The 23,178-nt window shown below is 31.7% G+C and overlaps 1 protein-coding gene across 1 annotated transcript; it reads right to left on the bottom strand.

Annotated features, from left to right (window-relative positions):
• Nucleotides 1-12,842: 12,842 nt before the first annotated feature.
• LOC113737397 (serine carboxypeptidase-like 51) lies at nt 12,843-16,720 on the bottom strand. The gene is made up of 13 exons (XM_027264638.2): nt 16,600-16,720; nt 16,397-16,491; nt 16,203-16,310; nt 15,812-16,061; nt 15,677-15,720; nt 15,529-15,596; nt 15,256-15,361; nt 14,999-15,174; nt 14,845-14,914; nt 14,595-14,645; nt 14,114-14,166; nt 13,900-14,032; nt 12,843-12,965 (listed from the first exon to the last, which is right to left on the bottom strand). Exons 1-13 carry the CDS (start codon nt 16,718-16,720, stop codon nt 12,849-12,851), a joined length of 1,392 nt encoding a protein of 463 aa, XP_027120439.1. The 3' UTR covers nt 12,843-12,848.
• Between the last annotated feature and the right edge of the window lie 6,458 nt (nt 16,721-23,178).

The raw sequence follows: 23,178 nt of genomic DNA, 5'->3' as shown, positions 1-23,178 counted from the left end.
CATAACAAAGCCATATAGAGAATTAAAAACCTAAACTCTGATGCTTAGGAACACTTAAGAAAATACTAGTGTTGCTTGGGATAATTAAAGAGTTCATTTTTAGAAATTGGTATATGTGATCAAGTAGCCTATTAAACTATTGTTAATGAAGGAATTTTCTCTCCGGTTTTTATTTTGCAATTTCAAACCCTTTTTAGAATTTAAGTTTGTTATTTCAATTTCTTGTGACCCTAAGTACTTTCAAGGATTAGCTTTAGATATTTATTCTATCAATTATTTTTATACCTCATTTTAATTCTTTGTGGACTATCATACTTTTTATGAATTTCTTTGATTTTATTTGAAGCATTTTCGTGATTTTTAGTTGAATTTATTATATTAATTTTCTAAAGGCCATGGAAGGATAATTTTTTAATCGAAAGCTTTTATAACATTTGATATGCATGGAGTGCCATTGTTACATTGAATTTGAAAAATAAGGGCATTATATATAATAGTGAAATCTGTAAGGGGCGAAGCAAAATTTGTAGAAAGCTTAAGGAAAGTTTATAAAATTATCCTTTTTTTATATCATAATAGGTCGCCAAATAAATAAAAGATCTAAGACAAGGGTCCCAATTTAAACATTTTAACAAATCAAGAACTTGCATTTTCGATTGCTATTGTATTGTTTTCCTTAAAATCAGCTAGTTTTCTCTTTTTCTTTTTCTTTTTTTGGGCCAAAACTTAGAAACTTTGTCTTAACTGTTTCCTTCCTTGATTTTGTCTTCTCCTTGTAAATCATTGTAGAGAAAAAATTTATTTTGTGAAATTTAATTTTAAGGTTCTTTTTCAAATACCGATTGCTGTTTACAACTTTTAAAACCAAAGTAGGCTTTAAATCTCTAAACAACGGTTGTTTTGAAGAATCTCTCCAGAGAGAAATTTTGGAAATGCTAAAGCAGACAAGAGTAGCCTCTATTACATTATGGAATCTGACAAGAAACTTTTATTCACAAAAAATCGTTTGGTTTTCTTTGGTAGCATCCATAAAAATATACTGTCAGTTGCAGCAATTATAAAGCATTATTCCTCAATCAATACAAAATCTTGTTAAACATCTTTTGCCGTTCACCATAATGTGTGCTCTCCTTTTGCTTTTTCTTGGGCATTTTTTATGTTTGACCGTACATGCATTGGAGTCGGCCATAACGTTGCACGCTTGTTTTGCTCGAGCATTTTGTTCTGTTTGACCATACATGCATTGTAGTCGGCCATAACGTTGTGCTCTTGTTTTGCTTGGGCTTTTTGTTCTGTTTGACTATACATGCATTGGAGTCGGTTATGCCTCTTATGCTAAGCCACCCTGAGGTATTGAAAAAGGGCAAGGAGTGAAAATAGACAATGATGTTACACAATCAAGTCAATGGAGAGAGCATTCAGATCTCTTCAAATTGCCATATTTGCGTTGCATAATTAGAGGAACACTTAGGGTCCGTTAGTCAGAGTGTAAAACTTTTTCCCGAAGAAAAGATTTTGGATGAAAATAATTTTATTCAAGGAAGTTCTTCGATTCTCATGTATTTGGTGCACTGTCCCCAAAATCAAAACAAGAATATTCCCCTCAGATTCCTCTGTTTACGTCTGCCAATTAGGGGTGGGTAAAAATACCTGTTAACTCGAAAATCGATCATATCCGATCCTATCCAATCCGAAAATTAAGATACTCAATCTGTATTATTTGATTAGATCAAAAGAGGATCGGATACCGGCTTATATACATTATATATATATATAATTTTTATTTTTGTGCACATATAATAAAACAATATTTTTAGAGATAAGTAAGCAATTTCATTGAACAAATTGCATTATAAATATGGGAGATTATAGTTTGTTTACAAGATTCATTTGTAGAGGTCATGATCTTATATTTTTTTAAAAAGATTTTAATTAATGTGAAACATATAGGTGCTACTTATTTCAATTTTTTTACTTTGAATTCTTTGAATTTTTTTCTTTTTCTTGTACTCTCTTAGCATTTTTGTTTCTAAAACTTTTTGTTGAGAAAAAAAATCTTTATTAAATTTTAGAAGAATATGTAAAATACAAAACTAATTAATATAACTTAATTTTTTTAAAAAAAAATTAAGGGAAAATGATCGGTTTCATCCTTCACATTTCACAAAAATATTCTTTTCGTCCCTCACTTTTAAAATGAAACAATTTCGTCCTTGACATTTAAAAACTAAAATTATTACATCCCTGAACCCAAATTTTAATCTGAATCAAACCACCAATCAACCTGATTACAAATTTTGGGGGTGTAATTGGTAGATCACTTGGTTAACTCAACTTGATATTCATGTAAAATTTAATGAACCTAAAAAGAAAAAAGAAAAAATTATAATATAAAAAAGAAAGATTAATCTTTTCTACATTATTATTGTATACACTGACAGTTTTATGTACCGCCATATCATTTTAATTTAAATTTAAACACCAAATTTTATATTTATGATACACATCTAGATTTGCAAGCGGATATACTAATGGTGCATGAAAAGATTTATAAAAAAAAAACTCTACTATTCCAAGACAAAGAATGACCTTTTATGTTATAATTTTTATTTTTTTGGTTTAATAAATGTCATGTGAATACGATGAAGTTGACCGAATGATCTATCAATTCTATTTTCGAAATTTATTACTGAGTTATTAGATGATTTAATTCAGATTGAAAATTAGGTTCAGGGATGTAATAGATTTAATTTTTAAATGTCAGAGACGAATTTGCTTCATTTTAAAAGTGAGGGACGAAAAGAATATTTTTACGAAATGTGAGGGATGAAACAGGTCATTTTCCCAAAAATTAAATGATAAGCGGGGTGAGATGGATACCCGTTGACTCGATCCTATCTCAGCAGATACCCGCTGATATGTGGAGCGGGTAAGGAACAAAAAATTGCTGATGCGTAAGGTACAGATCGGGTTAGCGAAATGATGCCTAGGGCAGGTACCCAATCCATTCCCTTCCCTACTGCCAACTGCCAGCATGACACCACCCGATTCAACGTTGATTGACCATCCAAATGCAAATCCTTCGACTTCCCAAAAATCAGATCAAACTCCATGAAAGGGAATTCATAATATCTCAAACCAATTACATATCATACTAGTTATATACTGATATGTCAATTAAAATCGTTTCAAATTTGATTACTCTAACCATCATATGCAAAATTAGTGCTTCGAATTTGATGCGTATAAATTCTTTAACAGATCTTCATCCAATAGCATCTCTTTCGTTTTTCCCGGTTTTTCTTCCAAAAAACTTGTCAAGACAAAACCCACCTTAGAAGTGGAGTTTCTCTATCCCACGCATATAGTTGTATATTAGTATGAAAGGAATGGATTAGTATGAGAAAGGTGAGTAAGAGGAGGATAGCAGGTGGGGGTGAATTCTTAGTTTATGATGGAAAAAAAAAGAATTCTACAACGAGGGCGGTTTTTGGAGTGCATTCTGCAAATGGGGGTCTTCGCATTCCGGGAATGCGAGCTCGCATTGGAGCTCGCATTCGCAGAATGCGAGCTCAGGAGGCATTGCGAATGCGAGCTCAGTGATATGTCTGCGAGCTCAGTGATATGTCCTGCTCAGTGATATATCCTGTGGCTCAATGGAGGTACTGTTGCTAAATGTTGCCAGTTTAACTTTGTTTCTTACGAAATTTAATTAGTTTATCAAGTGCTAGGCATTCCAAGCTCTTTGCAGGTCCCGGTTGTTCTTCTCTTGGAGCCGGAGCATTGACGGAACTTGGGCCAATTTTTTTTAATATAAAAGAAATATGATTTTTTTTAGAGCACATATTTGATGACTTTAGGCACGTGCAAGTTTTAAAATAAATAAAATTTATTCCTATGCTAATTACAGATTTTTAAATAACATTTCTCTAACATTTCTCCGAAATTTAAGATTTTAGTACAGATTTTAAAATAAGATTTTATTACCGACAGCATTTTAGTAAAGACAAATTCTACAAAACAAACAACATTTACAGTTAATTTTACATTTTTTTGGGAGCTCGTAAATTTCATTTTAAATTTTTTTCCTAGCAAGTTTGAATTTAATTTTCTGAAAGTCATACTTATAATAAATCTAAAAGATATGACCCAACTACCAAATTATGGTAATTCTATCACTCAAAAAATTTACGAACTTTAAAAGAATTATTTCAACAATTTCTCAATCAATCCCTAATAAACACCATAAAAAAATATCCTATCACTATAATAAATCAGCATTTTAGGTTACTCATTTAAAACTTTGACCTAAGTCAATGTTATTTTAATGTTTAGTTAAATCAAATCAAGGTAGGCAGGTGTAGTCTTGCAAACCTTATGGGAGCCCAGTGAAATTATCAAAAATCTTAAGGGAAGTTTCTATAATTATCCTTAAAATGTATGACAAGCAAATTTATAACAAAATATAGCACGGCAGCTGTACATATTTAAAGCAAGCCTTCTAAACCGGAAAATAGTAAAATACAGCTGAATGCGGAAGTTTTAGGGACACCAATGGCACATAGTTTGAAAGACTAATTCATCTATTACTCAAACGACAAACTTGCCTGTCAATTAAACATACAACAAGAGTTGCCAAAATCCTTTTTAACCACGATATCCTGCCTTCTTTGTCATGCACCAGTTGCGTATGCACTAGTCCATTCCTTTGCTGCAAATGCGAAAAAATTTAAATTTGGGAGAGCTCGCATTCGCGGAATGCGAGCTCTCCGAAAAAAAAAATAAAACAATTCTGCTGAGCTCGCATTCCAGGAATGCGAGCTCATCAGAGCTCGCATTCCTGAAATGCGAAGACCCCCCTACGGAATACCTCACCGAAATCGCCCTTTTTGTAGAATTTTTTTAAATTTCATCACAAACTTAGAAATTTCTCTAGCAGGTGGTGCCTGCGGCTGCGAGTGTAGGTTAAGCGAGAACTGTGAGGAAGAGGGGAGGTCGCTGGCAGTGGATATTCAGCAAGTTTCATGAGGGATGTTTTGTCATGCGTACAATTTTGATATTTAAAGGGATAGTGAGATGATTAGCTCCGACAGTTTTATTGTTCAAGGGAAAATAACTTCAGTACCACAGTACATTCCTTGGATAAGATTCCGTTTGATAAAATTGAATCTGAATTCTGAAGTCTGAATTCTAAAATCTGAATACTGAAACAATTAATTTGCTGAATTTTAAACACTAAAAAGAAATATATGAATGTCTGAATTTTAATACTAAACCTATTAATATTATTTGATAAACATTTATAACTGAATATTGAATAAGTAAAATTTGACAATTTTGCCCTTATATCTTTTCAACAAAAAAAATAGAACCTATGATTTAATTAATTTAAAATTGTTAGGTATGAAAATGATAATATATATTTTTAAATCAAATTAATACAAAAAATGAAGTATATTATATGAGGAGTTTGGCGAAGATATGAAAGTCATTAAAAAGGGAGAAAAGAGAAATGGAAAACTGTTAGATAGAGAATATTAGGTTGTTTAATCATATAAGAATTTTGAACATAATTAATAAACAATGGTAGGTTAGGTAGAAAAGATAAGATAAGATAAGAATTAGATAAGATAAGATAGTTAAAATAATTTTATTGATTCTTATCAGAATTAAACATTCAATTAGAATTCTAGCGCTGAAAAGAATAGACACAAGTTCAGCAGATAGATTTTTATTTATCAAATATTTAAAATATCCGAATATTTGAAAAGATTCAATTTTAGCACTTTTTTATATTATCAAACAGACCCTAAGTTACTCTGTCCTAAAATATTTGTCGCACTCAAGACTCAGAACTTATTTTCAATAGTGCTAAGACTTCAAATGATTCTGGTCTAACTTCTAGCAATACCTTCTGTAGTTTCTATGCATTAAAACTTGTTGGATGTTTAGAAAGATAAAGTAGTGGTGACAAGACTCTGGGATCCAAGCATTGAGAATGTCTCCTAACCATTGGTTGCACTTGGGAAAGTATCCTGCACAACCATTGGTTGCACTTGCTGTGGGACACACGTGTACCAAGCATAATTCTTTTAATTTTTTGGGGCCCATCAAAAGATTAAAAGAATGTGGTATATTTAAGGGTATGAGATGGAAATGGGTGAAAATTTTCATTGCCAATTGTGATAAATGATATTAATTTTGGGACAAATCAAAATTGAAAGTATGACACGTTTCATGAGATGGAAATGGGTGAAAAGTTTCATTGCTAATTGTGATAAGTGACATTAATTTTGGGACAAATCAAAATTGAAAGTATGATACGTTTAATTAGATGAGGGAGTATTTTACACTTGCATGTGCAAAACATTTTATACGAGAAAAAATTTTTGCGACCTTTTTGACAGCCAAACACCAGAAATTTCAGAAAACATTTTTTGGAAAACAATTTCAGTCCAAACAAATAGACCCTTACACTTTTCCAAATGCATCAACTCTTTTGTCTTATAATGCAATTTTAGTTCTCAAAGTTTATGGGTTAGACTAAATTAGTTTTCATAGTTTTAGACAAAAGAAAAGTAGTCTTTAACGTATTCAATTTTGATCAAATTAGTGCCTTAATTTTCAATCTGAAAAAAGGTAGCCCCTAAAATATATTAATTGACCATATTGGGTCTTAGTGCTTTGTACAATCTATAAAATTTATTATCATATGATAAAATTATACAAAAGTTCTATAAAAATTATAGAAACGTTCTAGAAAAATTGACAAAAAATTTGCTAACTCTATAAAATAAGTATAAGATATTCACTTTTGATCAAATAAAACACTTGGTAGGTATAAGAATTCATAATTTGTACATAATAGTATATAAAAGTGCATGTACAAATTATAATGCTTAATTTTTTTGTTAAAACAGTATTCAAAACAAATAAATAGAGTGCATCCACAACACATGCTTTATCTCTAGTGTTAAATTGAATATTTTTTAGATTCCTTTACACTCATTTTTTAAAATTTTTAAAATTCTCTATTCATTTTTGTTGTTGAAAGCTGAAATAGGGAATTGATTAATTAAGGGTATTTTGGTCATTTCTCAGTACACAGAGCTCTAAATTGAATGATTCTTGAAGCATTGGAAAGCTCATTCAAAGGACTACAACTTTCATGTTTCGTGCAAGAGTTAGTTCAGGTTCTATGATCTAGAAAATATCAGTTGAATTTGATACAAAAATAGAGCAAAGTTGAAGACTGACCAAAAATGAGAAAACCCACAAAAGAGGAAAACATGGGATAAATATGTGACCTCAGCCCACATTTTCTGAGCCTGCATTTTCTTTAATTGCGGCTGCAACTTGTTCTACAACTTGTGTCTCTGTTTACACAAGTTTTTTGACCAATTTTTCTATAAGAAATTCAGCTGGATATGAGCAAGCAAGCATAGAGACTTCAAGAAGTAACTTTTGATGATTTCAAGATGCAATCTACATCAACTTTAACAACTCATTTGGATATTGAATTCTCTATAAATATATGCCTTTGGAGAGCTTATTTGAACAACTTTTGAAGGCTAGAAATACCACAAAAAATGTAATCTTCATTAGTTTTCTTAGTTCATTAGTTTGGTAGTGTAGATTAGTATAGTTTGTTTCATTCAAGCCTTGTATGTAACTAAGCCTAGATGAAGTTGAGGATGAAGATAGAGGTTTCGAAACTCATGTGAAAATGGTGACATTTCTCCTATTACTTTATTTCTTGTGTTAATTATAATGTTTAGTTATAATACAAACTTGGTTCTTGTTTGTGTTTCCTTCATGTTTTGCTAGTTTTATACCTAGAAAATGATTGTTAAGTGAACTTGCATATACTAATCGCAGAATAATAGATATCAATTCATCTATTCATGAAACACCAAATGTCTTGTTAAGAAAGACCCAAATATTATTCGTGCAACATTGAAACATCCAATGACTAGAGTTTCAAGGTTATCCAATACAGTAGCAAATTGACATTTAATTTTAACCATCTTTCTTCTCGTAAGCAAATACTACTGATTATAACATACTTTATGTGTATACAACTTCGAAGCAATTTTAAGAAATATTTTATTATAAAAAATAGTTGTTTCTGTCCTCCCTTTCTTCTTCATGATTTTCCACATTCTCTAACTGGAAGAAAGCAACCCCAGAGTTCCAAAGTAAAATTTTTTTTTTTTTTGACAATGTAATACATTTTCGAAGATAAGAACGACACATCTGGAGGGCAGTTTGAATAAACCAAAAAAAAACCGACTGCACCATTATCAACTGTTTGATAATGTAATTCTGCACTTAAATTTAATAGATTCAGATTTTAATATATTTAGATGCGTTTGATAACCAAAAATTGAACATCTGGATTAATTTACTAAGCAAAATTTGCTCCAAAAAATAAGTGATAAACTATTCACTCATCACTAAATGTGGTATATATTCAAATGTATTAGATTTAATATTTAATAATTCAATAACTTAATAGATTTAAATTTCAAATTTTAGTTTTCAAAACACACCCTTAGTTATTGGAAATTTATTAGGATTGTCTATTCTAAAGTGAATCTCAAGAATTGGATTAAATAATACCAAATTAGACTCCGAAATTTAATATTCGAATAGTTGAATGAACTTTTTATTTGGTTATTGATTAATAGCCGGCCGACCAAAATAGTACTAGTCTTTTACCAGTGGTATCCTACTAGCATATTGACTATCTGAATTAAGCCCAAAGTTAATCACACATTTCAAAGTTAAGCCCAATTGTTTTTTTTTTCGAGTTTCACAACCGAACAGCCTTTTTTATCACATCTCATCACAATCCGGCGAACCTCAATCCTTCCTTCCCTCCAAGAGCCCCCCTGGCCTATTGTTGGCTATTAGTTGGCTTCATCATGCTAGATGGAACAAATGATACCTTTTTTTTTTTGGATAAAAAGGATAATTTCAATGTAATATCTACATTCATGATAGCAAGTACATCAAATATGATGTAAACATACAAATTTGAAAATCAATTGACACAACAAATATAAAAAGCAATAAACTTGATCATAATATTGCAATCCAAGAGTATTTTCTATTAGATGAATATCATTGCAATCCAATATATCTTTAAGCATGTCTTTAAATAGTCAAATTTGATAAAAACTACTTCAAGTCCAAAGAAAATAATTTAGAATTGATTTTTTGATTTGGTTTTTGAGATCTACCAAATCTCTATTCTCACCCATTAAAAAAAAAAAAAACACACTCTCATAAGAATATTTTAAGAGAAAATAAAACTCTTATCATAAAAATCTAGGATAGAAGATTTTCATACAAGGAAACCCTAGAAGAGAATAATCTTTCACTAGAAAACTTAAAAGTGAATTTATTCAAATAAAGAAATAAAATTAGAGAAAAGTTACATCCCATGAGAAAAGACCAAATTATCTAATCTCTTTCCCAAAGAAGAGTCAAATGAGGTTTTGGTTGGAAGAAATTGCAGAGAAGAAAGAGAAATTGAGTTCTAGAGAGAGAGAGATAATAATGGAAGGTGTTTCTATAGGGACAAATGATATTATGATATTTTAACAAGGCTAGTGAAAATTTAACTTCTTATTTATTTTTTGATTATATTTTAGAGGCACACATTTTATTGCATTGTGGATGGATTATTGTTCGAGTATTTGAGATGTCTTTCTCCCCCTCCCTAAAACTAAAAGGCATTTAAGATTTGTTAACCGGTTAAACTAGTGACTGATAATAGCAATATCGATTATCCGCTAACCGAAGTAAATTTTGGTTTGGTATTGGATCTGGTTTTTTAATTTATTTGAAAATAACCAAATATTAACGGAACTCTAGTAATCGAATAACCAATGACCAAGCAAGGATCAATCCACATTGGCTGTGAAATTGAGGCCTAGGCATTGCTAATCAATTATTTATTTTTGAGTCCAATTTCATGCTACTATTAACTAATTGTAGGTTTTTTTTTTCAATAAATCGATTAGTTTAATTTTTTTAAATATCCATGTAGTGGTTAGGCTGTTTAAAAGTAGGTAAAAAGAGTAAATTGAACTAACCCACCATAAATTGCACAGTGGCGATAACACTTTACTGATTTATTTACTTTTTGCATTTGATTTCAAATGCATAGAAAATAGGTTTTACACAATAAGTCTCTCTATATTGTCTCAAGACCCAAACTAGTTGGCAAGGACATTAGTCAGGGAACCGTCAGATCCCTTCATTCGACTCTGAATCCCTCTTTTTACTAGTTTAGAATTTATCCTTGAACAAAAAGAAAGGCAAGGCAGTTTTTGTTATTATGACAAAACTCATGAAATTATACTAGAATGATTTACTAAAATAGAATTCAAATTGGTTGAAGGCATGAAAAAATTGCCGAGCATTTTCATCAAATTGGCAAAGGAAGTTTTACTTTCCTTTTCTGAGAAATGGAGAAATGCACTTTTGATTCCTAATGTTTGGTTTATGAGCAAAATTAATTTCTAAAGTCTCACGCAAAATAAATGTGGTACTAAAATTTTCTTCTTTTAGACAGAAGGAAAACTTGACAAATAGTCGAAATCAAATTTACATTAGCAAAAAATTTTAATTTTGCATTTTGGTCCCTAGAATTTGGATTAGTATAGTTAACTCAATTTCCAATATTCATAGTTTCCCAAAATGCTATTTTTTCATGTTTAAAATTCAATTTGGATGTTTTAAGGTACAAAAATTACCCTGTTGAATCTAAGGCATTTTAGGTGAATTTTAGGAGTTATATATATTTTTTTTTCTTTTTTCTTTTTTCTTTTTTTTCTCGGACATGTAGCACAAAATTGTAGGCTACTTTTTTCTGCAATTTTTTTTCCTCAAATCTTAACCGTAGGAACTAGCTTGAGTGTCTAGGATGCATCCGCCTATATGTTGTGGCAAATTGAATGTAAAGTATTATCTTTGCAGCTTTTGATTCTGGTTAAATTGCAAACCTAATGAAACGGTTTGAGCACCTGTGGTTTGTATCTCTCGACGTCAGGCATCACTAGCTTGTCAAATATCAAGTCTCGAATTATTCACCAACTATAAGGACATGCAAATTAAATCGTGTCAAGTCCAGTAACTTGATGGATATCTATAAAATGGACCTCCTAACTTTCTTAAACAAAATCTGCTGGATGATTTTTAGCAAATTCAGTAATGAAATTCTATTTTTTCTATATAAAAAAAGGGTAAATTACATTTTACCCCCTGTGGTTTAGCATTTTTTACATAACTCCCCTATGGTTTCAAAAACTATACATAACCCCCTCATGGTTTGGATTAAAGTGTCAAAGTGACGGAAATAGTCATTTGTAACGGAACTTCTAGAAATGTCGTAATTACCCTTATAAATACATGACACACTAATCCCGTATGATTTTTATATTTTACTATATAACCCCCTTATGGTTTAATACTTTACCATATAATCCCCTTATGGTTTTCAAAATATACACATAACCCTCCCTTGGTTAATAAATAAATAAAGGGTTAATCACATTTAATCCCCTTAAGGTACACCCCATTTCTCAGTCTACCCTCTAGCCTTTAATTTTGCTCACTTAACCCCCTATAGGACAAAATTGCCCTTGCATTATTTTCATTTTTTATTTACCTTGTTTTCCTTTCTTTTATTTCTTTTTCTCTTTCTTCTTTATTTAATTCTTTCTCTTTCCCACAAAAATCTTCACCTTAATGATTGAAATTAAAAAAGAGGAATTGCAGTTCTTAAATGATTAAAAAAATATTCAAATCACTTTCTTAAAATACAATTTTTTTAGCCTTTCAATTCTTTTAATTTTGAGTTTTCCTCTTTCCTTTCTAGTTTCTCATTTTATTCTCAAGAAAATATCAAAAGATGAAATTGTTTTCCTTTCTTTTATTTCTTTTTCTTTTTCTTCTCTCTTTCATCATTCCCAATAGAAAATTCCATTTCAACGAAAATTTTTGTTTTGAGTTTGTAATTGCATATTTTTGGGTGAAGATTTAAAAGGCATCAAAAACTAATTTTGATTTTTTTTATGATGCCACGTGTCACAAATTTCAATTGATGATTATTAATCAAGTCACAATTTCATCTTAAGATATTTTCTTGGGAATAAAATGAGAAACTAGAAAGGAAAGAGGAAAATCCAAAATTAAAAGAATTGAAAGGCTAAAAAAATTGTATTTTAGGAAAGTGATTTGAATATTTTTTTAATCATTTAAGGAGAAGATAGATCTCTGCAATTCCTCTTTTTCAATTTCAATCATTAAGGTGAAGATTTTTGTGAGAAAGAGGAAGAATTAAATAAAGAAGAAAGAGAAAAAGAAATAAAAGAAAGGAAAACAAGATAAATGAAAAGTCAAAATTATGCAAGGGCAATTTTATCCTATAGGGGGTTAAGTGAGCAAAATAAAAGGTTAGGGGGTAAACTAAGAAATAGGGTATACCTTAACGGGATTAAATGTGATTAATCCTAATTTTCAACTTTATATAAGGGTAATTTTGGCATTTTAGGTGACTCCGTTATGAATGATCATTCCTGTCACTTTGACACTTTAATCCAAACCATGAGGGGGTTATATATAACTTTTGAAACCATAGGGGGGTTATTTAAAAAAAAAACGCTAAATCACAGGGGGATAAAGTAAAACTTGCCCTAAAAAAAATGTCATAAAGACTCCACAAGACGAAAATACTAAAAAATAATTTCCAATTTCCTCTGAAATAATTCTCATTCCTGTGATGGTTTTTTCAGAATCAAAAGAGAATTCTATGTTATTCTTCGGTTCATATTTCTTCAGTATCTGTCTTCTGTATTGGCTAAGTTGGAAAGCGACACCAACCCTGAAGCAGCAGGTGACTGTGTGATGCTTCCTATCATCTTTAATGCTACACAGGGCTGGTCAACAGGGACCTATAGAGAAATCGAAAAGGGGAAATAAATTTTCTTACAAATCTACCAAATATAGTATTTACTTAGCGAGAACATATTTGCCGCAAATCTTAATGTCCATTCTGCTTGCCCTTCTCATGTCTATAACCAATAAACAGCTTCAACAAATAATTTCTATGGAAAATTTCTCTCACAAAGATGTTCCATAATGTTCTTTTGTTCTTAATCATCTCATATTCGGATATTCCCACAGGGTTTGGTAGATTTACCACCAATAAATGCCAGACATATTGGTATAAGTCCAATCTACCCTAACTTAAATGGTAGTTATTGCGTGGCAGCAGAACCAGTTTCATTGTCCTCAAGTAGATACAGTGTGATGTTGCTTGTCAAATTCATTCAATTCTTCTTTCAGACACACACATACACACACAGTTTCATCTTTGTCTCAATAATCTAAAGTTTCATTATAAGTCTGGCAATTACTACTTTCAATCCCATAGTTTTGCCACTTTTTGGCAATCCACCTTTCAATGGAACTGATACTGATAATTATTTAAGCTTTCTCAGCTTCATGCTCCCAGAGTAAAATCTCAATTGTTTGAAATGTCTTCCCCAAAATGACAATGAACAAGAGTATTTGAAATGAGAGCGAAAATTATGTTTAGCTTTTGGACATGACAAGTATTTTGGCACATGCAAAGATGAGAAGTGAACGTTTCAATAGAACGGAGGGAGTATTACTTTTTTTTCTACCTTTGATGGTTTCTTGGACAAAGACAATATTATGCAAACTTTAGCATTTCTCAAATGTGGAGATTGGCTATGACATACTAAAGCTATTGAGACAAGTGTGTGTGTTGTGTTCTCAACCTTGTCAAGTAGGCAAAAGTAACAGTAATTTTAAACTAACAAACAAATGCAGCAGAAATATGACAATGGTTTGTTGACTTACAAAGTGGCCAGCATTGAGAATCCAGTAGAAATGAAGATTTCTGTACGATTTGGTGAAACCCTTAATACTCTTGTCACCTCCACAATAGAGAGGCGTTCTATCCTTGTTCAAGAAATTTTTTATCCCATGCCACCTGTGAAAATAGGCAAAAAAATTACTGATCAGGGGAAGAAATTTTGGTGCTTATTTACTTATGGGATTTTTTTTTTCTTACTTGAGCTTTTCAACCCATGCGTTGGTTCCCTTGGTTGCACAGATTAGATCGAACTACAAGCAACAACAAAACAACATTTAAATTGAACTACTTAGCCAAAAACAAAAATATAAAAAAAAAAAAACAGTGAAATTTGTAGCATGGATATTAAAGCTGCCCTGATCAAGTTTATCCACTGGAATTCACAATTTATTGTGAGCAAATATCAAATTACAAGTACGATTACTCCAAAATATCATCCTTTACCTGATTACCATTATTATGTTCCATTATTGCCATATTATCTTATTGCCAATTTTTGAAAACAAATGCTATGCAGTGGAATCATAGTACAACCAGAAAGTCAAATCAAGTTTTTCCTTGAATATCTATCGACTGCTTCTGTATAAATCCCATTCTTCCAGAAATGTTAATACACTATTTTTCCATTCCTCTTTGGAGAATATTGTGAGAAACAACATAAAGCATTACAGAATCTTACTTGTCCATTGTAGATAGACACATTTATTCCTTTTGCTAAAAGCTCATCAACCTGCCAAAAGTAGTTGATCAAATGCTTTAGAATTTACTGCATATAATTGGGTAACTGCTCTTATCGCAATTGAGATGTGTCAAAGAATGCTGATCCAGAAATTCAAAAAACATTCTTGGTGTAGCTCAAACTAAAAACGAAAGTTCCTAAACTTTGTGATTAATTCCTAACCAAAAAAAAATGCAGCTGATTTAGTTACCTCACTAATCCTGGGTCTCATGAAATCACCTTTCAGGGCTTCAAAAACACTATTGGACTGCCCTCCCCATCTGTTGATACCATACTAATCCTTTAATAACAAATAAGTAATGAACTCTGAAAAAGTCTGAAAATTTTCTAAGGAGAAAACTTACGTAACATTTGGTGGTATAATCTTCAACTTCTTTTTAATATCTCCATTCATCAAGCTATAAAGATCTCCATCACCTCCAGGACAGGACCTTTTTACTGCAATACGTTGTTTTAGCTCTGAAGCAGCTGACAGCGATGAAGGGTCGTCCTCTGCAAATGAGAGGAAATTGTAGAAGTCCTGTATTTATCCACAAAAGGAATCGTCAAGCACAAACTTACCAATTTGTTGTGATTAAACATAAATTCTTCAAATTCATACCACATTGTTACTGTACTTGGTAATTAGATCTTCCAATTCATTCCATGTGTCTGTGGCCTCCGCAAACTTACCTGCTGCAATTTGCTTCTTAATTTGATTAGCAACCCTGCATTGAACAATAGGCTTATTAGACAGCTTAAAATTGTCGAGCTTGATTAGGTTAGACAGAAATGCTAAATTCACGCAAGTTTCAATACTAAAAAAACACAGCATCGACGCATTTGAGGCGTGGATTCAGGATAGTGCCATCTTTCAAGTATAATAACTTAATACCTGTTTGATATCTGGAAACCATTGCTGTCAAGCAATGAGACGTCTTTCAAAAGAGGAGCCCATGAAGACTGTATTTTGATCACCAGAACTCAATTCAGCTGTTCCAACTAAGTAATCATGAGACGAATGAAGAACAGAAACTACATACGGTAAAATCTTCTGGTGAAATCCAACTATCCCCCAATGCAACTCCTATGCAGAAAAGGTAACAGCAAGCTCAAGACTTCAGGATTGAAGAGAGAGAATAAAATTTTAATTTTGAGAATGAAAAAGCAATTGTTACCTCCAATATTTAGCTTCAGCTTTCCAGCCTCAATAGCTTTTAAAGCAGATAATGCCAGAGTAACAGCAAATTTGCCTCCATAAGACTCTGCTACAATATACAGAGGACTCTTTTGGAGAGTATGATTCCTGTTGAAAAACTCAGTCAAGAATTTAGTTCCATCCTTTGCAGCCTCCATATCACTCTTCACAAACAATGTGGTGTTTTTAACGTCTTCCACAAAACTGTAACCAGTCCCAACTGGATAATCCTATATACATTGGAAACGGGCAAAAATGAATTTAGATAAGCAGATACAAGAAAAACCCTGCAGGGAATTCCCATTTTATTTTGTAAAACAGTATTGATGCTGATGTGATTATTCACCAACGTTATGCAACCTTGTACCTACCACAAACAGAAGATCAGCTTTCTGCAACCATGTCGAATTTCTTGGCTTTAGGAACACATCTAGAGGCCCGAATTCTTCGAAATTACCAAGTCCAACTCCTGAAGCACCCTTCAGTAAACAAATTACAGTTGATTGTATGAACAAGCAATAAAGATTGAAACTAGAGAGAATCCCACAAGAATTCTGATACTTACAGGTCCGCCCTGCAACCAAAGAATTATTGGCCAAGGCTTTTTTGGATCATGAATCCTGTTTGGACTTCTGTAGTACCACCAGAACATGTGAACCTCTGCCACAAGCACAACAATTCAAGTTCGTCATTGACAACTAAATCCATATATCTCTGCCCTTTAAATATCTAAATTGGGATAAAGATTGTAGAAAAGATTTAGAGTACTTGGCCTGACTGGAACATAGCCCCACGCTTCTGATCCATCTTCAGTTATAACTGCTGTGGCTATGCCAACATGAAACAGTAGAACCAGAAGAAGAGAAACAACAACATGGGACTTTTCCATGTTTGGATACTATAACAGAGATAAAGCCAATCCTTAAAAACAGAATCTTGACAAGTTATGAACAGAGATGGATGGAAGTTGAAGCCAGTTACACAAAAAAGAATGTCCAAGTATGTAAAATCCTAGACTTCTAGTTGCTCTTAACATCCGAAACAACAAAAAGGCTTGGAGAAATCCCAAAATCTTCGCTTACAAGTGAGTCGTGAATTGGTCTACGTAAATGCTTTACAATAAAAAGTCAGAAAGCCAAGAAATTTGCTTTAAAGAATAATCTTCAATACGTTTTGCAAATGTGCTAGTTCACACGCTGAACGGAGATAAATTAGTAAAACATTAGGTCAGGATTGCCATATCTAGCAATTGAATAATTGGACCCACTAATAAATACTTTCCCTTCCTGAAAGTTACATTGGAGAAATATCCAAATTTGTAAAGACTACATTGTGTGTATTTAGTCAGAGAACTTTCAAACTTTGGTCATTTAGGAACTACCATATTGACAGTCATTAAGTCATTCGCAAAAGTAAAATTAAATCAAAAATATTTTTAGCGGTTTGATTAACGAATGCCCATTGGGTACTCATTAAGAGGGGATTCAAGTGTTAAAATTGTATAAGTGTAGCTCATATGGGAAATTATCTAATGGGAGTAGAGTAAGTGTGACAGTATATATTAATATGATAAGTTAAATATAATTTAAATGTATTAACGAGTGCTCATTATGGATATGTTAAAAAAATCTAAATAGGGGAATAGAGTGATAAGTAATCGTATCACCATGTATCACCCACATTCATTGGTGTATCATTTCTCACATGAACTAATGATATGGTATTTAGTTTCCTTTCCTGTCCTTGTGGAAAAAATATTGTGACAATTGCTATATTTAATAAAAATATTTGTGTTTTTAATGAAATTTAAAGTAGTCATTTATTATCTACCATCTTAGCTTTAAATATTTCCTGAAGTACCTCTTTGACATATGCAAAGGAAAATCTAGAAGAGATTAGATGCAGTTGATAATTATGGATTCAGCAAGATAAAATGTCTATTAAGGAAAGGTGAAAATCACAGCCATGGAAAATGTTGTGCCAACAACCACAGCTTGATAGGAGTAGGAGTAGAAGATTAAACTGACAAAACAGTACATTTTTTCCGCCAGCCAGGTGGTAGTGGATCTAAATTCAGACCGCATATCATAGGGGATTTTGATTGAATCAAGTTATTGTGTTTAAGACTCATGGTATCCAAATGCATACAGATTTAATATAAGCCAACTACATGAGAAGTATTCTTACAATGCAGCATTGACAGGCATGAATTGCTCCCACTTATTTCTATTTATCTGATAAAATATGCTTGAAGCCTAGTACCTGCAAAATTTTAATTGAGGTCATGAATGGAGTCCACTAGAGTTCATGGAAGAAGGTGGAGCATTAAAGAGGATTTAGGAAAAGAGCGTTAAGAAAAAAATATAATCAAATTGAAAACTTCCTTTGCAAAGAAATAGACTTCGTACTATTAGTATGGCTCACGGTTGAATCACTATCAACGAATCAAAGTTAAGCTCTCATGTTTCTTATGGATTTGTTTGCTGACACGGAATTTATATCTACAGATCGGTAAATGGCCCTTAGATCCTTGAAGCTCAAGCAGTTGTCATAGGAGGACGTTCAGAGCTCTAGTCAATCAGGATGAAAATAAAAGCACATTGTTTAAAATGATAAGAGGTACAGGCCCTGGTCCTCATGGCTTTGCAGTAGATTTTTTCCATATTGAATTCGAAGACAACTGGGGAGGAGTTTTTAGCGCTGTACAGTCGTGGTTCTCATCCCAAAATCTCTATTTTCATTTGAATGTTCCCCTGTCACTGTGAAAGATGTTAGGCATGTTGCTTGTTGCAACATTCTCTATAAATGTTTTTCAAAAGTGATCACCGGCTGAATTAAAGTGGTGATGCCATCTCTTACCGGGCAGTGCTTTTCTTAACTTGCGGATTCTCTGACTCCTTCTCCCGTGTACATCAGGGCCTTTTCAAGAGTTTTTTTATCATAGTTGTTGTCGATTGTCAGTTTTTTTTTTCACTTGTCAATAACTTTTCTTTTATTTTTTCGCAGGCCATATGCACCAATACAAGAGTACAATTGTACCTTCACTAACAAATCACGGATCCTTTAATCTCCTCAGCACTTTATTTTGTCTTAACAGTGTTAAGCATTTTTAATATTTTGACTGGTCAAGAAGGGGTAAATTATATAGTTGTGAAGTTGGGGTGATAAAGCGTGACTAATCCATACCTTGAGGGGACAAAGTATGATCAATCCATTTTCTGTTAATAATTAAAGCCGACTGTGAAGTAATTATTAACCTTTAATTTTAAGCAGTTTTTGTTGAATCTTTAATCTAACATTAGACTTATATGTGAATAATTATGTGTTACAGACTGTCAAATAAGGTTAAATCCAATTAAAGTGATCAAATATGATTTGGACTTTAATGTATCTAATAGGATGTGGGTATTTAATGTGTAGAGACTTAAGAGTATTTCATCTTTCTATGATGGGTTAAAATAGAAATCCAAAAGATAACAAAAAAGTTATCTATAAATAGGGTTATGGTCCCCAAATTACACTTATATTATTATCGTATTTTCTAGTACCACAAAATAGTTTTTTCCGATATCCCATCGTCATAAGAGATACCAGAGAGAGATTAAAGAACTCTCTCAAGGATTAGCGAATACGTGTTGACCTGAAAGACCTCCCCAAAAAAATCTTTAAGGATTCAAGTGCCAATTTGTCAACATGAATCCAGGTACGCTTCTGCAATTTTATTATTAATTTATTTCTTAATAATCACCATAAAGATTTTAGATTTAATAGGTGATAGTTTTCACCAAAAACTAATATAAACTACCACTCAATAAGTGGTGAACTAGATATGGTTAATTATTAAGAAATAAATTGGATTCTGTAATTTGTATTTTTTTGTCTCGCGAATTCAATTTTGGTTATATGGTTGCCTGCTCTTAAACAAGAATACTCCTGGTAATGGCCGATTGTTCAAATTTGGAAATCGCGTGAATTTGGTTGAAACGAATTGTATTGAAACTCATTTATGTCGTGTGAATTGGCTTGTCCTAATTGATTGTTAGTTTTGTCTCTAGTCTTTTGGTCATAATTATTCCGTGGTTCTAGTTTTGATTCACGAAAATTCTGGTTAAATACTATTCTGATCATGATTGTTTGCATATGTTATGATGCAGTTTTCATGACAGTAGTCAATTCACAAATTGTACGATCCATTGTTTTAACATTGAATTCAGTGGAACCCACTTTGATTTCATTGATTATTGTTTTGGCCGATCCATTGTTTCCTTATGCTATTTTAGTTGGCCGATTGTCTACTTTTGCATCTCAAATAGGGCTGCAAACGAGTCAAGTCGATTCGAATTTTGACCTTATCAAGCCAAGTCTTGACTTAATTTTATTGAACTCGAACTCGAGTTCGAGTTCGAGCTCGACGAACTGATAATTTAAAGCTCCAGCTTGAGCTCGACTTGATTCGAGCCGAGTTCGAGATCGAAAAAATAAAAAATAATTATTTTATTTTTAAAAAATAAATAAAATAATATTTTTTTCTTAATAAATAATAAAATATTAAGGATATATATGTAATTTTACTATTAAAATAAATATATATATCATGGTCGGGGCAGAAGGTAAATGCCGGTAAGAGCTCGAATCGAACTTGACTCGAGCCGCTCGCGAGCGGTTCGGTTCATTTGCAGCCCTAATCTCAAACATTTGCCTTTGATTGAAACTATGACTAATTAGCATGTGTTTCACGAATCAAGTTTACTTGTCCTAGTAAATTGTTTAATTTGTTTATATCACTTCAATCCAGCTATGGGTATGCCTTTGGTTATAAAATTAGGACTATTAAGTTGAATTCTTGGACTTGTTTTCTTGTTTAAGAGCCAATATACACATATTTATGTTAAGAAAATTAGGATTTTTCTAATTTGAATGAACCCTAATAAATTTAAATAAGACATTTAAACCTTATAAAATCCATAAGGTTGGCCCATTAAATATATAGTCGTATAAGGCATTATGAACTTTAAAAAAATTTTGGACTTAAATGATAAATTTGGATCAAGCTCTAGATATGGACTTTTGGTCCAATAAGTCTTGATCTAATTGATTGGTTCGACCAAATTTGACTGGTTTGACCAGGTTTGATCACGTTTTGATCGGAATTGACCAAAGTTGATTTTGATCAAAATTTTTGTGTAATTTGTGTAATTTTAAATTTGAATATTGGTATGATTATATATATTTTAGAATAAATTAATTAAAATAATATGCTACCAAAGTGACCTCTCTTGTGAAAATTAATTTATTCTAGAATATAAGTAATTGGGTACTTGTAATTTTTATGAATATTGATTGGCCCAAAGGAATATCAATGTTTAACAAAATTACACGTGCACTTGTGGTAATAAACATGTGATAAATATTCGACTTTTTACATGTGAATTATAAATTGACCTAAAGGAAAATTTATTTTTTGACATGTTATTATTATCAGTGTTTATTATTGCATCAAGATATCACTTAGAAGTTAATATTTTGATCAAAAATAAAATATTAATGGAACATTGGTATCTTGAGATGGGGTTACCTTTATTTGAATTTATTATTATTTTATTCTATGTGAGATTGTTTTAATTATTTTATGTTTTTCTGTTCAATTGCGAATGATCTTACAAATATTATTACCAACATCAATAATATTTCTATGTTGAATAGCACAAATTTCAAGTCTTGGAAAAAAAACCTCTTAATAGTACTTGGAGTAATGGATCTCGACCTTGCGTTAAGGGTTGATTCTCTTCCACCTCTTACAGATCAAAGTACCTCTAATGAAAAGAGAGCTAAGGAAAGGTGGGAGAGATCAACTCACTTGTGTTTGATGATCATTAAAACGGCCGTTTCAGAAGCATTCAAAGAAACAATGTCAAAAATGATAGTTACCGCTAAGAAATTCCTTCAAAACATTAAAAAAAAGTTTATCAAGAGTGAAAAAACTGAAATTAGTACACTCTTGACACACTTAGTTTCAATAAAATATAGTGGTAAAGGTAATATCAGAGAGTACATTATGAAGATGTCTCATCTTATTTTGAAATTAAATGCACTTAAATTGGTACTCTTTGAAGAGTTACTAGTGCATTTGATTTTAATATTTCTTCCCACACAGTTTAATCAGTTTAAGGTGAGTTACAACTATCAAAAAAAGGCTTGATCTCTAAATGAACTCATTTCATATTGTATAGAGGAATAGGAAAGGTTGAAACAAAACTAGACAGAGAGTATTTATCTGGTCTCAACCACTAATAATAAAAATAACGAATTTAAGAGAAAGAATGATAAATAATCTATAGGTACGGTACCGCAAAAGAAATAACAGAAAAAATCGATTGATCCGAGAAAGAATAATTGTTTCCTCTGTGGAGTTAAAGGGCATAGAAAGAAGTATTGCACCAACTATCATGCTTAGCGTACTAAGAAAGGTATGCTTCTTAATTTGGTTTATTCTGAAATTAATTTAACTTCGATACTCAGACACGCATGATGGTTAGATTCAGGTGCAACAACTCATATTAGTGTGTCTATGCAGGGTTGTCTGAATTGTCGAAAACCTAATGATAAGGAAAGCTATATCTATGTGGACGATGGCAAAATAGTTCAAGTTGAGTTAATCGGAGTTTTTAGATTATTGTTAAAAATCGAATTTTATTTGGATCTTAATGAAACATTTATTGTACCGTCTGTTCAACAGAATTTGATTTCTATTTTTGCTTTGAACAAATTTGGTTATTTTTGTTCATTTGAAAATGAAAATTTTAAATTATTTCATGATTTAAAATTGATTAGTTCTTGTTCTTTAATGCATTACGATAATCTATATTTAATTGATACAATTGTCTCATTTAATGAATATTTGTATTTGAGTACTAGAGGAGTAAAGAGAAAATTAACCAATGAGAATTCGGCTGCATTATGGTACAAGAGATTAGGACGTATTTTCAAACGAAGAATGAAAAGACTTATGTCAAATGAAATTCTCGACCCCTTGAATTTACAGTTTTTGGTAATTGTGTTAACTGTATAAAAGGAAAACAAACCAATAAGAGGAAATTTGAAATCAATAGGTCCTTAGACGTCTTAGAATTTATATATACAAATATTTGTGGGTCATTTCCTACATCTGCTTGAAATTGTTAACAATATTTTATAACGTTCATAGACGATTTTTCAAAATATGGTTACATATATCTCATTTCTAAAAAATCACAATCACTGAACGTGTTCAAAAATTTTAAGGTTGAAGTTGAGAACCAATTTAACAAAAGAATTAAAAGCGTCAGATCTGACCGTGGTAATGAGTAC

Source organism: Coffea arabica, chromosome 1e, assembly GCF_036785885.1.
Source record: "Coffea arabica cultivar ET-39 chromosome 1e, Coffea Arabica ET-39 HiFi, whole genome shotgun sequence".
NCBI classification, from domain to species: Eukaryota; Viridiplantae; Streptophyta; class Magnoliopsida; order Gentianales; family Rubiaceae; genus Coffea; species Coffea arabica.
The sequence above is the reverse complement of the archived record's forward strand: the minus strand, read 5'-3'. Positions and strand labels throughout refer to the sequence as shown.